This window comes from Podarcis tiliguerta, assembly GCF_965153285.1.
Source record: "Podarcis tiliguerta genome assembly, chromosome: 10".
Classification (NCBI taxonomy): Eukaryota; Metazoa; Chordata; class Lepidosauria; order Squamata; family Lacertidae; genus Podarcis; species Podarcis tiliguerta.
In genome coordinates this window covers 36,400,100-36,421,447 of record NC_139543.1, presented here as the reverse complement: position 1 = coordinate 36,421,447, position 21,348 = coordinate 36,400,100, and the positions used below count along the sequence as shown (strand labels likewise).

Genomic DNA, 21,348 nt, shown 5'->3' with positions numbered 1-21,348 from the left:
AATAGCTCAAGGTAGTACAAATGGTTCTCTCCCCACCCCATCACTACTTAGTTCAATGCCCTTACCATGAAATCACATCATGCAGCTAAACACTGGAGAGGTTGCAGCAATTCAACACCATGTTCCTAATGGGACTCTGCCACCCTTTGGACAAGTCAAAATGGAGTTCTTTATCAGCATCCACTACTAAGAAACTCATGCCCTGTGACATCCGTGTATATTACACAAGACCTATTCAGGCATACTGGAAGGAAGAGCCAACAGCTGGTGCAACAGGGCTGCAGGACCATGGATCTGGAGTGCTGGAGTGCTGGAGTGCATATGTCAGGAGTGCTCTGATGGTGTTTCCTGCTTGGCAGGGGGTTGGACTCGATGGCCCTTGTGGTCTCTTCCAACTCTATGATTCTATGATTCTATGATTCTATGATCTAGCCTGACATCTCAGGTTGCACATTCCTCCCAGTGTCTTTGGCAGTGGGGAGCCTTCAGCATCGATGGAGACTGCATGTATACTTGAGGACCTGGGAAGATCAGGATACCAGGAAATGGGGAAGGGCCAGAGCACAGTGGTAAGCATCTTCCTTGCAAGCAGAAGGTCCAGGTTCAATCCCAGGGGTCTCCAAGTAGGGTTGGAAGAGACATTTGCCTGAAATCCTGGAAAGCCACTACCAGGCAGTGTAGGCAATATTAGGTAAAAGGTAAAGGACCCCTAGATGGTTAAGTCCATTTGAATTTGACTATGGGATGCAGCATTCATCTCCGCTTTCAAGGTGAGCGAGCTGCCGTTTGTCTGCAGAAAGCTTTCCAGGTCATGTGGCCAGCATAACCAAACTGCTTCTGGTGCACAGAACATCATGATGAGTGCCAGAGGACACGGAAGCGCCGTTTACATTCCCATCGCAGCAGTTCCTATTTATCTACTCATGCTAGTATGCTTTCAAACTGCTAGGTTGGCAAGAGCTGGGGCAAGGCAAAGGGAGCTCATCCTATCGCATGGATTTGAACTGCTGACCTTCTGAAATAGCTAAATACAAGCTAAATACAAAGGCATGCCATGATGAGGATCAGCAAACCACTGACTTTGCAGGCTTTGGTGATCTAAGTGAAATATGCTGCTGTTGACTGTGCTATTCTGAGAACTCTGCCTAGATGGATCTAGAGCTCCCACAACCCCTTGCTAAACTCAGGGATTTGGGACTCAGCTTCTCCTCCCCCACTTTTGATTCTCTGCAACCACCCATGTTTCCTAGACTCAAGAAAAGATTCCCTGAGAACACAAGAAACTGCCTCTGACCACTGGTCCATCCAGCTCCATACTGTCTACACTGCCTGGCAGTGGCTCTCCAGGGTTTCAGACAGGAGTCACTCCCAGCCCTACCTGGAGATGCTGGGAATTGAATCTGGCATCTTCTACATGCAAAGCAGTTGCTCTGCCATAGAGCTATGGCTCCCTTCCAGTTCCTTCAGCCATTCCTGAGAGGAACTCTGGATTCCACTCTCTCCTAGGCCACAACATTTAGCAGGTCTCCATTGGCATGCTGTTTTCTCCATCTGACTTATTGCTTGGCTACTTGGAGGAAGGATGGACACACAGGCATAAACAGATAAAATAACAGAAATTGTTCCTGAACGTCTTCACTTAAGAGCACATTCTCACAGGGCCCTTAATTATATGTTTTTAGTGTACTTAGAGGGACACGGGTGGCGCTGTGGGTAAAACCTCAGTGCCTAGGTCTTGCTGATCATATGGTCCATGGTTCGAATCCCTGCGGCGGGGTGAGCTCCCGTCGTTCGGTCCCAGCTCCTGCCTACCTAGCAGTACGAAAGCACCCCTAAGTGCAAGTAGATAAATAGGGACTGCTTTATAGCGGGAAGGTAAACACAGTTTCTGTGTGCGGCGCTGGTGCTGGCTCGCCAGATGCAGCTTCGTCACGCAGGCCACATGACCCAGAAGTGTCTTCGGACAGCGCCGGCTCCCGGCCTCTTGAGCAAGATGAGCGCGCAACCCTAGAGTCGGTCACGACTGGCCCGGACGGGCAGGGGTACCTTTACCTTTACCTTTTTAGTGTACTTAGATCTGGGCACAAATTGCTTTGCATTTGCTATTATATTACCGTTATTCACTCATGCTGGTTTTGGTGTTCTTTAATGCTGTGTTATTTGTGCTGAGATTGTTTTTGCACATCTTTTTGGTTTTGTAGGCCACCCAAAGAAAATGAGATAATAATAAGTGAAATTCAACTAAGATTTATTCTGAGTAGACTCATTGAAATGAATTAATATGACTAAGCTAGGCCTGTTAATTTAAATAGATCCGCTGTGATCACAAGTGTTTAAATGCTTGACAGCAATCACAGCAACAACTCTGAATTCTGTGACCCCATACAATGTCTATTAGAGTGTGAGTGTGTGTGTGTGTGTCTTGAGATGGATGCCAACAACACAGAAGGAAACACACAGAGACAGAGTGCACCTGAGAGACTGAGAGATCCAGAACTTTAAGCAGCTCATGTTTTGACATCTATAAGCTGTTTTTATTTTTTGTACAGCTCCTAAGAATGTTAAGCATGTTATAATAATTGTTTTTTTAAATTAAATGATTATCATCATTATCATGAAAAACAGTATCATACGTACTAGAGATCATGGGAAATGTAGTTTTTGAGTGTCCAGGTGTTCAGTAGGAAGATCAAGTGTTCTGGAAATGATTTGTCCCACAACTCCTGACACCTGGGGCACCTCTGAGCAAGCTGATGGCAATGTCCCAGGTGCCCAGAACCTTGGGACCTAGTTTACAGGGCACCTGCTCTTCCTACTAAGTACTCAACAGATGATGAATGAATGAATGAATGAATGAATGAATGAATGAACAAATGAATAAATGAAAAAATGAACTGGATCCCAGTGACTGCCTAGATGCCCGGAGAAGAATGGGGAACCTGTGACCCTCCAGATGTTGTGACATTCCCAAGTCCCAGCTCCTATCAGCCTCGGCCAGCAAGGGCACTGATCAGAGATGATGGGAGTTGTAGTCCAACAATTTCTCTCAAGGATCACAGGTTCTTTGTCCCTGTTCTTGGACTTGGAGCCTGTTGAGTAGCCCCAGGCTGGTCACTCAAATAACCACTTTGCATTTAAATACATGGGGAGCTATTCCGTGCATTGCCCAGTTGCAGAAATGTAACCTAAAGTTCACTTGGGTTCCTTAAAGGTGGTGCATTTGGAGAGTGGCTCACCCTGACAATCTACTATGTTGGCTGCTGCTAATTCAGGCTGTGATTTATATAACATATAAAATGGATGCATATGCGTTCTCGCTCTGCCACATGTTCACTGATGGCAGAGGGAGTGATACTGCAGATGCTGGTCTTCTATCCCAGTGTTCAGCATTAGTGTGCATACACAGCAGGGATCCTGATTACGTACACACAGTTGTAGACATGTAGGTCTCTTTCACACTAACACTGAACATCCAGATGTTAGGGACAGTGGAGCCCGTAGGAATTTTCCTACTCCCAGCCCCCAGGCATATCTAGTATACACATGTGGCAGGGGGAATATACATACACCTAGAAATTTCAGGAAATCAAGCAAACTCTGCAATTCTATACATGCCTACTCTGAAGTAAGGTGGATATACATATGTAAGGGGCCATAGCGTTGCAGGCTAAATTTCAAAGCTCACACTGAGATCACAAAGTCACCTGCTGTTTGGCAAGTTCCACCCAGTTGCCACCATCTGTGCTGCCATTTTCCCCACTGGTGTTCCCAGACTAAATACTTCTACTTGGAAGTAAATCTCATGTATTTCAGACTTTAAAAAACAATAATAAAGCCGCAACATTAGCTTTATGATTACAGCAAAGTTAAATTCTGTTTTAGTGTAAGGTAGCTAACTTTTGGTTAATTTTACGACATGTGAGAGGGCCTAAATCACCTTGAAAAATTGGCCAAAGAGAAAAATGGTTCAAATGCCAGACAAATAGCAAGTGCCTGACATTTTACTAGCTATCCAGCTTTGTGACTTTGGAAAGAGTTTAATGAATTTCCTCAAAACTGTCTTTTTTTAATAGGAATACATTCCCACAATATTCCAACAGCTATTTGTTTATCTTTGTGAACACTTCAGCTGCTCTGATTACAATGCCTTGTGACATTTACGAAGGGGGGGGGGAATAAAAAATGTGTGTTAAGGAAAATAAAATTATACAATTAACGGTCGGGCATAAAAAGGAATAAAAAGAAAACAGATGGTTGGCTGCAATTACTGTTTTTATAGAATTCTTAGTCCAGCAGTATAAGTTGCCCCAAAAAAAACAAAAAACCCAGCAACTAGAAATATTGTCTTATCATACTACAGGAGGTTAGATTTCTTCTAATAGTTAACAAATGCACTGAATCTAAAGAGCAAAATTGTACAATGGTTTGATCATAAGTGTAACACATTTACCATCTGGTTGCCTTTCAAGAATTTGTACTCATCTAGAAATTCTATTAAAACGCTTAATATATATTATAATTAAATCATACCTACAAATTAGGATGCAATCATCCTAGTCACTGAAACTCCTTACAGCTGGAGAAACTCCAATGAACACATGGAGCTCAGCTCCCCTGACATGCAGGCTTCTCCCATTCATTTTAATGCATGTAGGGCTGTTTCTTGGCCTCAGATCAGGAAGGAAGATCAGAGTTCCTCTCAAACTAGAAAGTACATCTTGAGCTTACTCTCTCTCTCCCCAGTGGATGTGACAGATTTCCATGCAAGAACCCCATGGTACACGCCAAAGTGCCCCGTGTGGCTCTGGCTTGGGTGCCAACGATGGCCAAAATATGAGTCGATTTCAGAAGTGTCAACACAGAGAGCTTGCAGTTAAAGAACCAGAGCTTTGCTATATTAAATACCTGTGGGTAGCTATCAGTCCTCGGTAGAACAGATATGTCATAGGTGGCAGCAAAATGACTTTTGGCTTGTTGGATTTGCCCGTACCGTTCCCTCTTTCTCCACTTTGCCCTTCGGTTTTGGAACCAGACCTACATCAGAGAAGACAACAATGGTTAGACTACTCAGGGGGATGACTTGAGGCAAAGGGCAAGATAACATACCCCTCCACAACTGGACTGGCAGCTGAATCTTACTTCAAGGCTTACTTTTTAAGTTTAGAGAAAAGGTGAGTAAGAGGCAACATGATATAACTTTCTTAAAATATGCACGGAAAGGAGAATGTGGCTAGAGAAAAGGGTTTTTTCCGCTCATAGAATCCTAGAATTGTAGAGTTAGAAAAGACCCAGAGGGTCTCCTAGCAAGGTAAAATGTAAAGGACCCCTGGACATTTAAGTCCAGTCGAGGGCAACTATGGGATTGGGGTACTCATCTCGCTTTCAAGGCAAGGGCACTGGTGTTTGTCCACAGACAGCTTTCCGGGTCATGTGGCCAGCATGACTAAACCACTCCTGGTGCAACGAAGCATTGTGACAGAAACCAGAGTACATGGAAACACCATTTATCTTCCCGTTGCAGTGGTACCTATTTATCTACTTGCTCTGGTATGCTTTCAAACTGCTAGGTTGGCAGGAGCTGGGACAGAGTAACGGGAGTTCACCCCATCGTGGGGATTTGAACCACCAACCTTCTTATTGGCAAGCCCAAGAGGCTCAGTGGTTTAGACCACAGCACCACCCGTGTCCAACCCCCTGCATTGCAGGAATCTAAACTAAATCATACATGACAGATGGCCACCCAACCTCTGCTCATAACACTAGAATTTGTGGACAGATTTAGGACAGATAAACAAAAGGATTTCTGCGCTTAGCACATAGTCAAACTATGGGACACACTCCCCCAGGAGGCAGTGATGGCCACCAATTTGGAAGTCTTTAAAACAGGATTAGACAAACTCATTGAGGAGAGGGCTATCAGTGGCTACAGGCCATGATGACTATGCCCTACCTCCACAGTTAGAGGTAGCAATGATTTTGAATGCCTGTTGTTGAAAACCAAGGGAGGGGACTGTGCTCTTGTACTCATGTTATGCTCACTGGTTTCCCGCAGGCATTTGGTTGGCCACTGCGATAACAGGGTCCTGGACTAGATGGGCCATTAGCCCAATCCAGCAGGCTATTCTTACATTCTTATTACCAGTGACAGTACCATGTCCCTCTGCCACAACTGAGGACAGCAAGCTGGCTAAAGAGGTGCTGTTTTGGCTGCATGGCACACACAGCTCTGTCCTCCAGCATCTAACCTCCACAGCCTGCCCCTTAGCTCCTGCTGCCTGAGGAGGCCACCTCACACTGCCTAATGGCCCAAGTCAATTATACAATACTGAAGCTGAGAAACACTTAGAATCTGTTACCAGACAGAATAAGAGATCAATTAATTGGTGCCAATTACTGCAAGGGTGTCAACCTGAATAAAATATGGGGGGGGCAAGGTAAGCCCCACCCCACATTCAATCACAAGACACGGTGCACACAAACACCATTTGAATAGCAGTGCCTATCACATTAGGGGGGAGGCTCAAATATTTTATTGGGGTGGCCAAAGGGACCTTGGCCCATAGGACTTGGCTCCTATGATTGGCTGGATGAATCCTCTAACTCTGAATAAAACAGCTCATTCAATCCTAATGTAACAAACGTCTTGTTTTTATTGTCTTGTGGTGTTTGGCTAGAGGAGAACTCTTGAGACTGTGACTGATCCGGTAAAAGCAGCAGCAGATTATTGTCTTTTGTAGGACTCAGTTATCTGAATGCTCTGGCAGATGCTGAGGTGGCAGCCCCACTGTCTCCTGGCTTCGTTCAGATTTCATATTCTGAGTCACCCTGTTCTGAGTTCCAGCCCTCCCATTTGTTCATGATGGACCAGGTTAACCTATCACCACCACACTTTAAAAAGGGCATCCCCTTCAGGAGAGTTGACTGAATGGCTTCCTAAACAATGTTATTGGTGGAAGGGGATGAGCTAGTTTAAAAAATGTAGAGCAAGCAATCTAAGGACCAAGCATACTTTATAGTGATCTCTCTAGTCTAGGTCTGTGACTTACATATTTTTTATATTTATTGGTTTTCGGGTATTGTCCATTTCTATTAAAAAAAATGCTTGAAATGGTACACAAAATGGATAAAGTTACAGATTAAAATATCATCATAGCAGTAACATTTACAAAATGTGAATATACCCCTCAGCATGATGTCATTTCACATATAACACATTCGGGGGGGGGTAGCATACTGGAATAAACATTATTTCATAGTCCACCAAAGACAATCAAAGATGGAGCCAGGTGGGTCTCTTTTAAAAAATTAGACACAACCTTAATTTTGCTACCATAATGGTAAATGATGGGAAAGCTCTTGCCCCTCATATCTCCAAAGGTAGGAGAACAGTCTCCAGTCTTCAGCATTCAGACCAGGTGAAAGATGATGTGGTTCTTAAGCTATTTAAAAATGAGAATGGAAACATAGTTGTAACCAATGACAATTGCATAAAGTAGGGGAGGAATTAGGAACCTGTAGTTTGACCAAACTGCTGGAGGCAGTGGAAGACAGGAGTGCCTGGCGTGCTCTGGTCCATGGGGTCACGAAGAGTCGGACACGACTAAACGACTAAACAACAGCAATGTTGTTGGATTAGGAACCCAGATGTTGTTGGATTCCAGCTGGACAACAGTCAAGGATCATGAGTATTGGAGTTCAGCAATGGGCCACAGGTTCCCCACTTCTGATGCATACAAAGGATGCTTTCGCTCCATCAAATAGTGAACTCAGCTAGTAAGTGCCACCAGGATCAGGGAAGTCCCTAGGTACTTAAAGAACTTGGTGCACAGGTCCATGGCATAATATCTGCATATGCTAATTTCGATGTAAATATGTGTATGGGGAATTAAGGTGGTGGAACTCTAGAGTCTCATCAGCAAGGCACTTTGCAGTGCCCTGAGTCTTTAAAGAAGATTGAGTGGGGCAACCTAAAAGGGGGGACTAAGCATGCTGAGCACAGTGACCACTGAAAACGAAAAACAGGAGAGTGGAGTGCTTTCTTAAAAGGAATGACAAGTTTCCAAACTATCTTCAAAGGCAGCACCATGCCTAATATGTTACAATAGTCCACAATAATGATGTGGAGCTCCTGTGCTTGTGCTTTGCCCTTGTTCACTTCTGGAGAGAGGAAGCTCCACACATATCAAAGAATACTTACACTCCATTGAAGTGAAAGGGGAAGCATTTGTGATCAGAGGAGCTCCAGACAGACAGACAGACACACACACACACACACACACACACACACACAGCTCCTGCACCCAGAGAAAGTCATTACAGTGCGACAAATGTGTTTGAAACTTTAAATTGTATCACTAGTCACATATTTATATAAATCATTGCCAAAAGGTTCTTCATGTGAGTTATTACCACAGCATTTGTTGCCAAAGCTACTCCCTCTTCACCCTATTTCAAAGCCTCTGAATAAATAAATGGATCCTGTTTCTTTCAACAACAAAAACAAAACGCAACTTGAAACAAATATCAAAATAGCACTGTGGTGTCAAATGGCAGGGAGGTTGTTCTCCTCCGTGCCACAACATTTCTGGTCAAATTACACAGCGTTAAACCGAGCTCAAAAATAGTGCTGTTTCCCCTGGCTCATGTTTAAAGATCAGCAAACGAGGAAAGAACTAAAGCCCTTGATGCATTTCAAATCTAATATTGGAGCAGGAACTTTAAACAGAAATGTTTCTGAAACTGATTTGAGTGTTAATCATTTGTGGAGGTTATTTATTGCTTTTAGCCCTTCAGGATACCCAAACACACATGTACCCGCCCCCTTCCTAATATTGCCCAAAGCAGCAGGGACGGCCTTTTAATTTCCATAGACCCGTTGTGAATTTAATGCGTCAGTTTTGAAAAATGCCCCCCCCCAAACAATCAAAGCACAACCCCGGCTCAAACCTGTTAAGCATTTCTTTTCTTTTTATGAACCTAGGCTGCCGGTGCAATCCTGCCCTTAGCGATTGGTGCAGAAATTCCACTGAAGTCAATGGGGCTGTTCCAGTCCTTAACCAATTGCAGGATTGCACCTCTTGTGGGCAAATTTGTATTATCTATTGTGCCGAAGGCTACAAGAAACCATTCCCTCTCCCCTTGCTGTCTCCGCAGGAGGCAGAGAGAACATATTATGGGAATTTAGTAATGAGGCCCTTTCATTGAAAAAGTCCTTGACAATCTCCTTAAGCTGGGTGCCAATTAATCCACTGACATGCGGCAGGAAAGAGAACAACTCCGATAAATTAGGTTCAGGCTGACTCTCTCGGCATGGATGCAGGACGAAACTTAAATTGGATCTTGATGAAATGCCGCGGAAGGGAGACGTACGGAGCATATCCAGCCAGTCATTTGGCTAAACTAAATAAAACAATTTGCTTGAATTTAAAGGAACTGACGGGGAAGAAACCCACATTTTTTAATGCTGACACTCCCCCAAAATGTTTCTGTTTACATCGATTTACTCAAAGCCAGCTCTTGGCAAAGATAAAGTAACCATTTGCCTATACAAAACAAGGCAACAATCTGCTGCTTGTTATCCCTGCCTAGCCAGATGCGGGTCTCTAATGATGTCAGGCCTTTGAAAATTGCTTAATATTGTGATGGAAGACTCGGAGGAAGAAAGATCCCCAGTTTCTTGCATTGGCCTTTTTCAGTAGGCTGATCAGAAATGCAAAAATCCAGGGCATTTAGTTCAATAAGCACGGAAATCTCTGTGTACACAAAGCATAAAATAAACATTCTCAAGGGGGGAAACTGAAACCAGCAATTTTGTTCCAAGGAGAGCACATAATATATACAGACTGTAAATCCACGCTCTCTTTATCGTGCTCCACACAAAACTAGACAGATCTGATTCTGGCACCTTTACCCATCTTGGACAACAATGTGGCATGAGAGAGCCCAAACTTATTGCAACCCAGAAGATAAAACTGAGCCAAGCTCCATCCCACTTACGGCCAGATCTCTTGACTCTACTCAAAGAGTGTAAAATGATGTTGAGCATGGGCAGAAATTGCAGTTATGTCAACATCAAGGTACAAATGAAGGGGGGGGGTAATCTGAAAGCATGATATCTGGATTCTGTGAACTTACTCTCAGAAACACACTTAAAAATAACCTCCAATTTGTTTATTTTTTGGCACCAAGACTTTCAAAGAGAATCCAGAGTTGCTGAACATTCTGGATTTAAGGGGAAGGAATGCAATTGGAGGGATGTCATTTTAGAATTCTAAGAATAGCCATATCTTTTGTTGGTTTGTTTTGTTGTGTGCAGATCTGCTAGTGAAGGAGCATAAAAAGTCAAACTGACTTTTTATAAGTGCCAGTGCCCTGGAAAGTTCAGAACCAGACACCTTTGTTCAGTTCCTCATGCTTGAATATCTGTCTCCTTTATTTCTTAGCAAGGCCTTTTCAAATTACAAAATTGTATTCAGTCTGAAGAGTAAACCTCACATTGTCAGTTATTCTGTTCAGATTTTCTTCTGTAGCTCTTCTCCCGATTTAGCACTGTACAAAACTTCCTAAAGGCAGGCATCCATTGAGGAGACTATAAAAATCTATTACCTCCTAATGAAAAAATATTTCACTGAATTTGACGGTTCATTTGGTTTGCAAATTATCACGATCTGCAGCATTTTCTGCATGTGCAAACTGTTTTCCCATTTTTATCTTGTGGTGTTCAATGGGATGTGATTCGGCTCAGTGGGCGGGATCCAAAGAACTGAGAGGCTTGTTGTAAAAGCTTTGCAGTGCAATCCTACCCATGTCAACTTGGAAGCTCCCTTTAGTCATTGTTTGCCCCCACGTTGCTAAACACGGGTGCAAAAAGTTTTAGGGGTGTGCCTCTGCAGCTGCTGCCCTGACAAGAAGTGCTCGTCATCCCACCTGCTCATCAAACCTGAGCAGCATGCCAGGCGGGAGCTGAGAGAGGATGGCTGGCAAGACTCATGGCAGGGGTGCTGCCCCAGCCTGAGCAGGTGCAATACTTGCCTTAGAAGACACAATACTTGCTCTGGGTGCTGGCAACCCATGCTACACCACTGGGTGGCACTTACTTTACAAAGGTCTGCGGTGAAGAGAGTTTTGTGCATAGCTTTGCAGCCAAAGCTTTCAATGGAATCTGGAAGCATTCCGGTTCCATGGCACCCTCTCTACAGATGTTGGTGCTGTTAGTGTAGACATCAGAGGAAGGGCAGGCTGAACAGCACGGTGTTGGAGGTGAGACTGCTCAGCACAACCCCCACTCCTTGCCCCTGTTAACAGCAATGTGAAAGCTCACCATGCCTGAAAGGAACATGATACGGAACATTGGGAGTTGCCTTATGCCAAGTCAGAGACCATTTGTCCATCTGGCTCAGCACTGCTTGCTCTGACTGGCAGCTGCTCAACAAGATTTCAAGCAAGAGCTTTTCCTCGCCCTTCCTGGAGACAGCAGGGATTGAAACTGGGACCTTCTAGGTCAAAGGCAGATGCTCCATCTCTGAACTACAGCCCTTGCCCATGAATTCAAAGGGGCTTCTTTCCAGGTACGTTGGTCTAGGACTGCAGCCTCAAACTTGCTATATTCTCCCCTGGCACATGGCAAACTAAGAGCAGTTTCAAGAGTGGCTTGTGATATGGCCATGGGGGAGTCAGCTGTTTGACAGAAAAGCCAAAAATTCCACTGGGAAACAAGCAAATCCCTTTCCTGAGTCTAAGCAGTTCTTTGGACCCAGGCCAATAGGTACTAGGCAGTGATCCAGACAGCCAAAGCCTAGAGGAAGGGTGGTGCTTCCCCCATCAAAAAATGAAAAGAAAGACCCACATACATACATATGCAACAGTAAAAAGACATAATCCAGATTTCCGTCCTTCATGTTTTTGCATGCATCTTTTACACCCACACAGTCCTCGGGATTGAGGACTGGACTGAGACAAAGGATTTTAGCATGTTATGCATGTTAATTGGCTGACCAATGCCAGGATCTCTGTGTCATCAACAATTGTTTTGTGAATTACTATTGCTAATTAGGTATTTATCACTGTCTGTACTTCTCTGCATTCAATTTCCCTCTGACCTCATGGCTAACACCCCCACATACAAAACCCCATGGTATTTATACATACCTGCAACTCAGGATAACACTCCATACATCGGATGAAGTGACATGACCTATACTCCATGAAAGCTTACACCATAATAAATCAGTTAGTCTTTAATGTGCCACAAGACTCTTTGTGGTCTTAGCTATGGTATTCGGGATGTTTTTCTAGATGCAAATGCTTTTAAAATGACCTTCCCCAACCCAGTGTCTTCTAGATGCTATGGACTCCAACTTTTTAGAAATGATATTTGAGGGTTGGAATCCAAAACATATAGAAGATGCCAGTTCAAGGAAGACTGCTTTAAATGGACAGCAGTTATTTCTAAAAACTTCCATGGATTAATCTTTTGGGGGGGTGTAAAAACTTCTTTTTAAGTTACAAAAGTTAGCCAAAACATGCATGTTTAGTAAGTTCCACTGGAATCAATGTAATGTACTGCAGAACAAATTTTGGTCTCTGAATTTTCAGTTTCTTTATTGACTTCGTCTCATTTTTTGATTCAAAGAATGTCCTCCCATCTTGTCTCCACCAATACACCCACAGTAGGTGCAAGAGTTTATTGGACGGCATGTATTTTTTAAAAAAACTTCTACTTTGAACTGTTTTGTGTTTATGACCCCAGTGATGTAGCCATGCTAAACTGCACACCCATTTCTCCTTTAAGCATCAGTGTGTATTATGCTTTCAAGCTTCTGAACATGCCTCCGCTGACTTCTGTGGGATTTGCTTCCGAGAACGTACACTGAAGAGCATAGCTATAACTGATGTGAAGCCTTTTCATACATTACATAATGGTTTGACCACTGAGTACCGTATATGCTTCACAGGTCACAGGCGCCAGTCCTAGCTGTGTGGATGGTTGCATGTACATGGCTCATAATTTGCATTTTTAAGTGTACCATTTAAATAGCTTAGATGTGTGGAGCTTAAAATGAGGGGGGTGGGGGTAATGTGTTAAACAGCCCTAATTAGTCACAAATGTTCACATTCAAAGATGTACAAGGATATTTAAGCCAACAATTAGCATGGCATTGTTCATTAAGCATGGGGGATTAACAACAAAGCATAGAAGCCTGTCAGGTTAATGCAATAGACCATAGGATACAAGATTCCATCCTTTTTAAAACACCTCATTGATACTGATATGATGAAAGGGAGAAATGTGCTAAGCTTGGCAAACCCTCACCATGCTCAACTCCCACCCGGAAACCAAAGTCCCCACTATGGAAGGACGTGTGGATCCAGAATTGGCCTCCATAGTCACTTACAGACTCATTGTTAAAACCGTGTTTATGGAAGACAATCTTACTCAGCTAAGAGTGATTGCCAAAGAAGAAGTAAATTAGCAGTAAAATACTGCTAATGCCACACAGCAGTGTCAGCTCACTGTCCAGAATGGTTCGGAGACATAGAAACTGTAATTATAACACTTTAGAGACTGTGGATAGTTCTTGTGCAACACTGTATAACCATTCTGCAGATGCAAATCCTTGTCATGTGTGATTGCTTACACTGGCTTTTGTATTTCCAGAGCCCATAATGTTAATGTATTGCATGAACTATGTGTTCCTCTCTTCCGCTCTCTTTCCCTCATTAACATCACCCACATCCAGAATGCAAACAGTGCAGCAAAGGCACAAAGGCGCTTTCGGAATCATGCAAAAATAAAGCCCTGAATATGTGAAATAGGGCTAGTCTGGCTCAGTTCAAAACCCACAAATTTGGTAGATGTCCCTAACTAAGCAAGCCGTTGTGCTTTAGTCTCAGCCCGTTGACCCTGGTCCACCTTACAGGACTGTTGTGAGAGTTGCTAAAACAACAGCTGCTAGTGCTGATGGCTATGACTTATCAAATTTATTTGTCACCTAATACCTCAGCCTCTAGGTGACACACAACAAAATATTAAAAACAAGCCGAGGTAACAGTTACAAATATTACTTAATAAACAATGGCTATTACTCAACAGATGGCAATGCACTGAACTGCTAACCCTCTTTCCCCAATACCAGAAGAGGAGCTGACATATAATATTCTGTAAGATTGCCGATATTAGATTAAAAAAAAAAACTACTTGTTGTTTTAAATAGGCCTAGGAGAATATGAAAACCTTCATCTCATACCACAATGACATTAATATTGCTGCAAGGTTAGCCTCTTTGTGGAGAGCATTCCACAGAAATGGGGAGCCACCACTGAGAAGACCCCTCTCTGTCTATTTCATGCCTCAAAAGGAGACCATACTCAGAGGATAAAAGCCACTTTGGAAGATCTTAAGACCCAGCTAGGCACCTACAGAAAGAGGCATCCAGTCAGGTACCTAAAGCTGTGTGGGACTTGAAATGATGTGAAGCCCTTGAAAAAATCTGTTCAGTATTACGACTGCTGACATGCCTTACTGGTTGAGTAGCAAAGCTACCAAAATAGACGTGCAGTCAGCTGGCCCAGCCTCAGATCGAAACACAACATCCTCCTCTGTCTGAGGGATAATTCAGACAAGGCTCTTGCTCAGCCTAATGAGCTTTTTTAGCCTCCAGAATGAGCGGCTTTGTTTTTGGATGGAACCGCAGCTCCTACCTGAACTCTGGCCTCGGTGAGTTCTGTTCTCAGAGCCAGCTGCTCCCGTACATAAACATCGGGGTAGTGTGTCTTCTGGAACACTTTCTCCAGCTCTTCCAGCTGCAAACTGGTAAATGTGGTCCGGTGCCTCCTCTTCTTGCTGCTGGAAACGTTGCTGTCGCACTTATCTCCCAGTTCGTCCATCTCGCCTTTCTCCTGCATCCCTTTGGCGGGGGACATGCGGAGGCTGTTGCAGTTGTCCAGAGGTCTCCCCAGCTCGGTGTGAAGCGGCTGACCTTCCACTTTGGTAATTCCATAGTTCACTGTACAGCAAAGGGGAAACAAGCCTGGGTTGGGGTTCCTTTCGTTTTTAAATTTGGAAGCATTTTGCAGGGAAGCGGGGATGGAATTATTATTGAAATGGCTACAGCTGAAGAGGAAGAGTCCATGCCAGAATCACAGACTGCTTATATTAACAACTGCCTTTAGCCATGCCTTTCTTGAACCTTAGCATGCCTACTGGAGTTCAATGTGACTTACTCCCAGGGAAAGTGCCCACCTAGTGTGGTGCCCTCCAGATCTTGTTGAACTACAACTCCCATCACCGCCAGCCAGATTGGGGAATGGGCAGGGATGGTGGCAACTGTAGTCCACCACATTGGCTAGCCCCAGGGTTGCTGTCTAAGTCATGCTATTGGAATACATTCTTGCAAAGTGCCGGCTACCACATTTACCTGGAAGTCAGTCCCATGGAGACTCAAAGAGAATTTGCTTTGAGACGCCTATATTTCAAATCACAACTATGCATTTTGCAGTGCAAGCAAACCAAATAATAGACACTGTAAACCTGAAGGAGCGTCTCCGCCCCCATGGTTCAGCCTGGACACTGACATCCAGCTCCGAGGGCCTTCTGGCGGTTCCCTCACTGCGAGAAGCGAAGTTACAGGGAACCAGGCAGAGGGCCATCTCAGTAGTCGTGCCTGCACTGTGGAATGCCCTCCCATCAGAAGTCAAGGAAATAAACCACTATCTAACGTTTAGAAAACATCTGAAGGCAGCCCTGTATAAGGAAGTTTCTAATGTTTGATGTTTTACTGTGCTTAATGTTTCAATTTGTTGGAAGCCACCCAGAGTGGCTGGGGCAGCATATACATTATTATTATTATTATTATTATTATTATTATTATTATTATTATTATCAGTAGTAGTAGTATTAAACATCAGATCAAAATAGACTTGCAAAGGCACATTGCAGTCCTATGCATCTGTTCTTAGAAGTGTGCTTAGGTTCATTTCTGTCCCTTCCAAACCTATTTCAGCTTTCACCCTCAAGTACTTCAGCAATAGCCCTTTGCATGCTTACCTGGGAGTAAGAGAATGCCATCTGATTAAATAAGCAGAGACCCAAGAGAATATGAAAACTTTCTATAAAGTGCTTTGTTTGGATGAATTTCCAAACTATTTCATTTTTTAAGCCATTATAGTAGCTTTAAATTGTTAAGGGAGGGAAGTGTGTAAGAAAGGTATGTGGAAAAGAAGCGCAGTTGCGAATCAAGAATAATGAACGGAGTGGGGAAAAATAAAAACGCCCCACTATATTTTTTTTAATGCTCTTTTGGTTTTGTATAGCGGCTTTGCTTTTAATTAAGGAGTATTTTTACAAAGTGGTGGGGGTTCTCTTCAAAATCATAACTCAGTCAAAGAGATTATTTCCTATATTTTTGCACTCGTCCTACAAGAACCATTTATCTTTGAAAAAACACTTGCTGCCCAAGATAAGGATTAAAGTATTTTCCCCCTTTAGCTTCTGAACTAATTCCCAGCCTTTTTTGCTAAATATTTCTGAGATAACTGATGCAGCCTGTTACAAGATTTGAATGATCTCCAACTCCCCCCCCCCTTTCTTTTGACAGGTGGGGAGTAGAGAAATTCCAGTCCTTCAGGGCAGTAAAACATTACAAAGGATGGCACCCAAGCTGCCCTTTCAAGATTGTTTTAACGCTCTCTGCCACTCCCTGTAATTTCTTTACACCCTCCTGTTCATTTTCTGTAATTTTAACCAGACACAGACTGCGACCCATAACAGCACACTTACTTAGAAGTAAGCACCTTTGAAATCAGTGAAGCTAGCGCCCAAATAAGGCTGCAAACACATTTCCTATTGACTTTAATAGGGCTCTACTTCTGAGTAAATGTAGTTTGGGGCTATAAAACAGAACAGGAGTTCACAGTAGGTCAAGTCTTCTCAGCAATAAGTTCTTAACAATATAGAGTTAAGGTACCCAATTTAAAACAGCTAACCGGCAACGATTTACACCCTACCACTAGTATTGCTTTCTGTTAAATGCTCCAGTACTGTCCTCCAGCATTGACCCAAATTGAAATAAGAACCAAACCTATACAAATTATGGCAAACCTATCACAAACATGCAATGTTAGATTCCCCAGGGATTATTTCACTTTTTCTGTGCCTAAGGATCTTGTGGGTCTTTTCTCCCACTTTTGTCCTACACACTTAAAATAATTGCCTTTGGAAGTTGTGTGAACTTGCTGTCAAACAATATTAAAATGGGAGTATTTTTTATTTTATTTTTTAAAAAAACAGATTCCATTATTATAAGCACCAAGGAAAATATTGCATTTTGATGTCAAAAAACCTGATTCTTAAGGCTGTGATCTAAAAACTTACCTAGAAGAATATTCTGCCACATAGGTTTGTGCTGTGCTTGTGCTTCCTACTGTATTGATTCTTTTTTTTTTTATTTTAGGTTTACTATTCCAAAATGTTCAAAGCAGCATTCCAATAATTCAGAATAAGAATTGTATTTACAGACCTCTTGCAGCAGGATAATAAATGTGTCGTTTGTTACTATTTAGACATTTTTAGGCAGATTGACCCATGGAATTACAAAAATTTCCTTATGCTTCCCTCATTTTTATATTCTTCATTACTGTTCCAAATATTGAACTATAAACAGAGCTGATCGTTTTTAGATTTCACAGTCAAGGCAAAGGGCAGGCAAATGTTGAGTCTAACGTTAAAGCAAACAGAATCAAAATTCTGCTGTGAAATCTTTGGCCCGGGGAACATTTGCTGGCAAGAAAATCCATCCCACTTTACAAGACATAAAAAAAGTTTCAGACAGGCTTCTTTTATCGTTTGGCTTAATTTCCTTTTTTAATCGCCTTGCTTTAACATACGCTGTATATAATGGGAAAGATCTCCAACCTCGTTAAACTCAACGAGGTTGCAATAAACATTTCACATCGCATTGGTTTGTCGGCTTGAAAGCACACACGGCAGCGAGCAGGTTAAGGAGGAAGAGAATGTCGCGCTGCATTCCGAGATGAAAAACTGGGTGTTTGAAAGCAGGTTTTTGTTGTTGTGCCTTTTGCGACAGTTTTTATAGATTTTGCTACATAATGTACCACGCGCAGCACAGTCTTCTCTCTCCCCCCCCCCCCCGGAACATTTAACGAGCCCCATTCCAACCAATGCTAATGGAAATCTGTGGGGTTTATTTGCAAGTCACGATTGCCTCGAGGATCAGGAAGGTGTAAGAAAGCATACGGATGATGCCCAAAGGCAAGTGAATTCATCAAGAGCCGGAAGTATAAATGGCATCTATAAATAAGGGGCGGAAGTATAATTGCCACTGACATGACCCGCGGCAGCAACTAAACGGGCACACTTACCGACGAGTAAGCCCCATTGAAGTCCACGAGATTTACTTCCGAGTAGACACGAGATTTTTCTTTTTACTCGACGTGTCCCTTGGCTTTAACACCAAGTGGTATAGGTCAACCGGTGGAGCATGAGACTCTTAATTTCGACCCCCAAGTTGGGCAAAATATTTCTGCACTGAAGGGGGTTGGACTAAAGGATTCTGGCCGGTTCCTTCCAATTCTATGATTCTATGGTATTACCAAATGCAATGGCTTGCATATTTTGTAGTACTGTTATCATCATTTCAGCCGGTGAGGAAGAGGAGGAAACTGACCAAGAACGATCTGAAAATTTGTGTGCTTTTGAAGACGGTTTGGATTGGCATTTTGGTTTGTGAACTCACGTTTTTCTGGAGCGTTGGCAGACTGGAGGGTTTCTACAGACACGGCCAGATGTTCCAGCAAACTTAGCCAGCACTTCCGGTGAGTAGAAAAGTAAGCGAAAGGGTAAAATGAGCCGACGGAATTTTGGGAGAAAGCAGTCCCCTACTTGCTCCTTCCTTAGTAGTTTTTGTTTGTTTGTTCGTTTCTTTTGTTTTCAGTCAAGAAAAGTCTAAAGTAAAGAAAGTAGCAGCGGACAAAGATGGGGAGGACGGGCGACTGACCTCCAAAAAGCAGATATAACATTTGAATTTAAAATAATTGGAGTCAGATTATTGTCGCTATAATGTAGTGTGAGAGAAGATCAGAAAAATGGTGCTGCATTCAAATACACTCCGGATCCTGGACGAATGCAGCCGATCAGGGGAAAATATGTATATGAATATTTGGCTGGGGGGGGGTGTAAGTCGGGCAGTTAAACATTTCGGCTTCCAATTTCCTCAGTAATAGCATAAAGATATAAAATGCTCTGATATACCTAATAGCATTCATAATGAACATACATACTCATTAGAGCACTCTCGTTGCTTTGGGACATTTTAGCCGCTCCCGAAGGATCATTTTGGCTTATTCGCGACTCCCTGCGATACTTGGCTGTTACTTTTTCTGTTGCTGACAGTTAAATGCCTTCCTTGTTTCCTTCTGTTGTGTAATTAAACTGCGCGCCGCCGTTTTGCCTGTCGTTATAATTTAGTCTATATGATGAGATTATTAATTTATCCGTTTATGTTTGTGTTGCCAACTTTTATTATTACCTATGCTTAAAAACCCATAGATGACAGACGGATTTAGAAGACGATCAAGATAATACGTGGGTAAACGCATTCGCACACTAGATGGATAAAGGCATTATTGTAGTGTAATGTTTTATTGTGTTTTAAATATCTTGGAAGCCGCCCAGAGTGTCTGGGGCAACCCAGATAGAAGGGCGGGGTACTATTAATAGTAGTAGGAGTAAAAACAGTAGTAGCCAAAGCCTTTGCAACCTCTCTCTCTTTCTATATATATAAGCACATACACGCGCAAAGTTAAAGGCCCATCTATAGCAGGGCGAGACCGAAATGTGCGTCCTTCCGCGGTTCCTCTCTCTGTTTTGCGTTATGGTCCCTCCTTCTGCTCCCAGACTCCGGCTGTAAATCCTTCCACAGATTTGGCTTTCAGGGAAGAGACGGAGAAGGAAAGGAGTCGGGGGAGTGTTTTCTTTTTGAAATGCTGACTTTGGAGGCTACCTTCTTTCTCATATCCCTAAAGACAGGGGTGAGCGGGGAAGCGGATCTGAGGTCCTGCGGGAGGCAGCTTCAGAGCTGACGAGTAAAAAAAAACAACAACTAGAAAAGCAAGGGCAGCTGAACGCCTCCAAGCTGCGTGACACCCGAAGGAGGACTTTAAAAGGGGAAGAAGAGGAAGAAGAAAAGCCCGAGGCCGTCGGAAGGTAAAATCCTCTTTGCAAACCAGCCGGCTGCTGGTGGGATGAATTGACGTTGGATCTTGGCGGCTGCCGCAACTTCCGACGGAGGAATTACAGGCACGGGCGTCAGTTAAAGTTAAATCGGAATGCAACAGAAGAGGAGCATCACCTTCACATTGTCAACTTTTATCTCGTTTTCATCATTTAATGAGCGGCCCGTCTAAAAACACTCTCCTCCCCGAAGGAAACCGGTTTTAGCTATCCGGTTTTTGCGGGCTTCCAAGTCCTCGGATCGGGATGTTTCTAGCTGGCCAGGGCTGTTGGGATTGCGGAGAAACTAATCTAAATTCTATAACTAAGGTGGCGACCGTCTTTGGCGAGGCTTCTGCACAAAGGGAGAAGCGTCCCCCCTCGAGGTGCCTCCAAGGCGCCATCACCTTTTAGGAAACCGCGTTTGCGCCCCAGATTCTTCTGAGATGAAAAAGAGGGGGGTGTTCTCCCGAGAAGAACACTCCAAATCTGCGGTAGATTGGGCCACAAACTTGTCCGGCCTAGTGTGCGTGGGTGTGTGTATGTGGGGAGCTTTGCTGGAGAGGAGAGAACTGCCCACGCTCCCCAAAAAAATTTTTCCAAAAACATTCTGCATGCAGACGCTCAAAAGAACCCGCTTCGCTTTGCCGACCCGGATCCCGTTTACACAGAAGGCCACGCCACCCCTTTCCGGAGGAGAGCCGCTCCAAGCAGCGGATCCCGGACGGCTTTTCGGACACCCTCTCCCCACCCCGCACCTCACACACTCGCCCCAAATCCTGGGCCGCAGTGCGGACGGACTGCCAGCCCTTCACTCACCGGAGCCGTCCCTGCCTGGGGACGCCCTGTCCAGCCTGGCGTGCGGGTTATAGGCGGCCTGGGCAACGCATTTGCCTCCGCCTTTGCCGTAGAAGGCCTCTCCGCCGTCCAGCGCTTCCATTACGTGCTCGAGGGGGCCCCCGGAGGCCAGGTAGAAGTCGCCTCCTTTGCCCGCCGCCGCCGGGGGGCTCTTGAGGCCGAATTTGTCGCTCAGGAACTCCATAATCCTCGACGGAGCCGCGGTCGCGCCTGGCCAGTCGTCGTCGCTGCTGCTGTTACTGCTGCTGCTCTTGCAGTCGCTG

At 43.9% G+C, this 21,348-nt stretch overlaps 1 protein-coding gene across 2 annotated transcripts in view; it reads right to left on the bottom strand.

The window, feature by feature from the left end:
- ALX1 (ALX homeobox 1) overlaps positions 1–21,348 on the bottom strand; it is a 30,957-nt gene extending 9,609 nt beyond the window's left edge. For both annotated transcript variants that reach the window (XM_083400994.1, XM_083400993.1), the window contains exons 1-3: positions 21,047–21,348; positions 14,701–15,005; positions 4,906–5,034 (exon numbers count right to left, since the gene is read on the bottom strand). In XM_083400994.1, the coding sequence (XP_083257120.1) occupies positions 4,906–5,034; positions 14,701–15,005; positions 21,047–21,269 (657 nt within the window). In that variant the 5' untranslated portion in view covers positions 21,270–21,348. The remainder of the gene's footprint in view (positions 1–4,905; positions 5,035–14,700; positions 15,006–21,046) is intronic.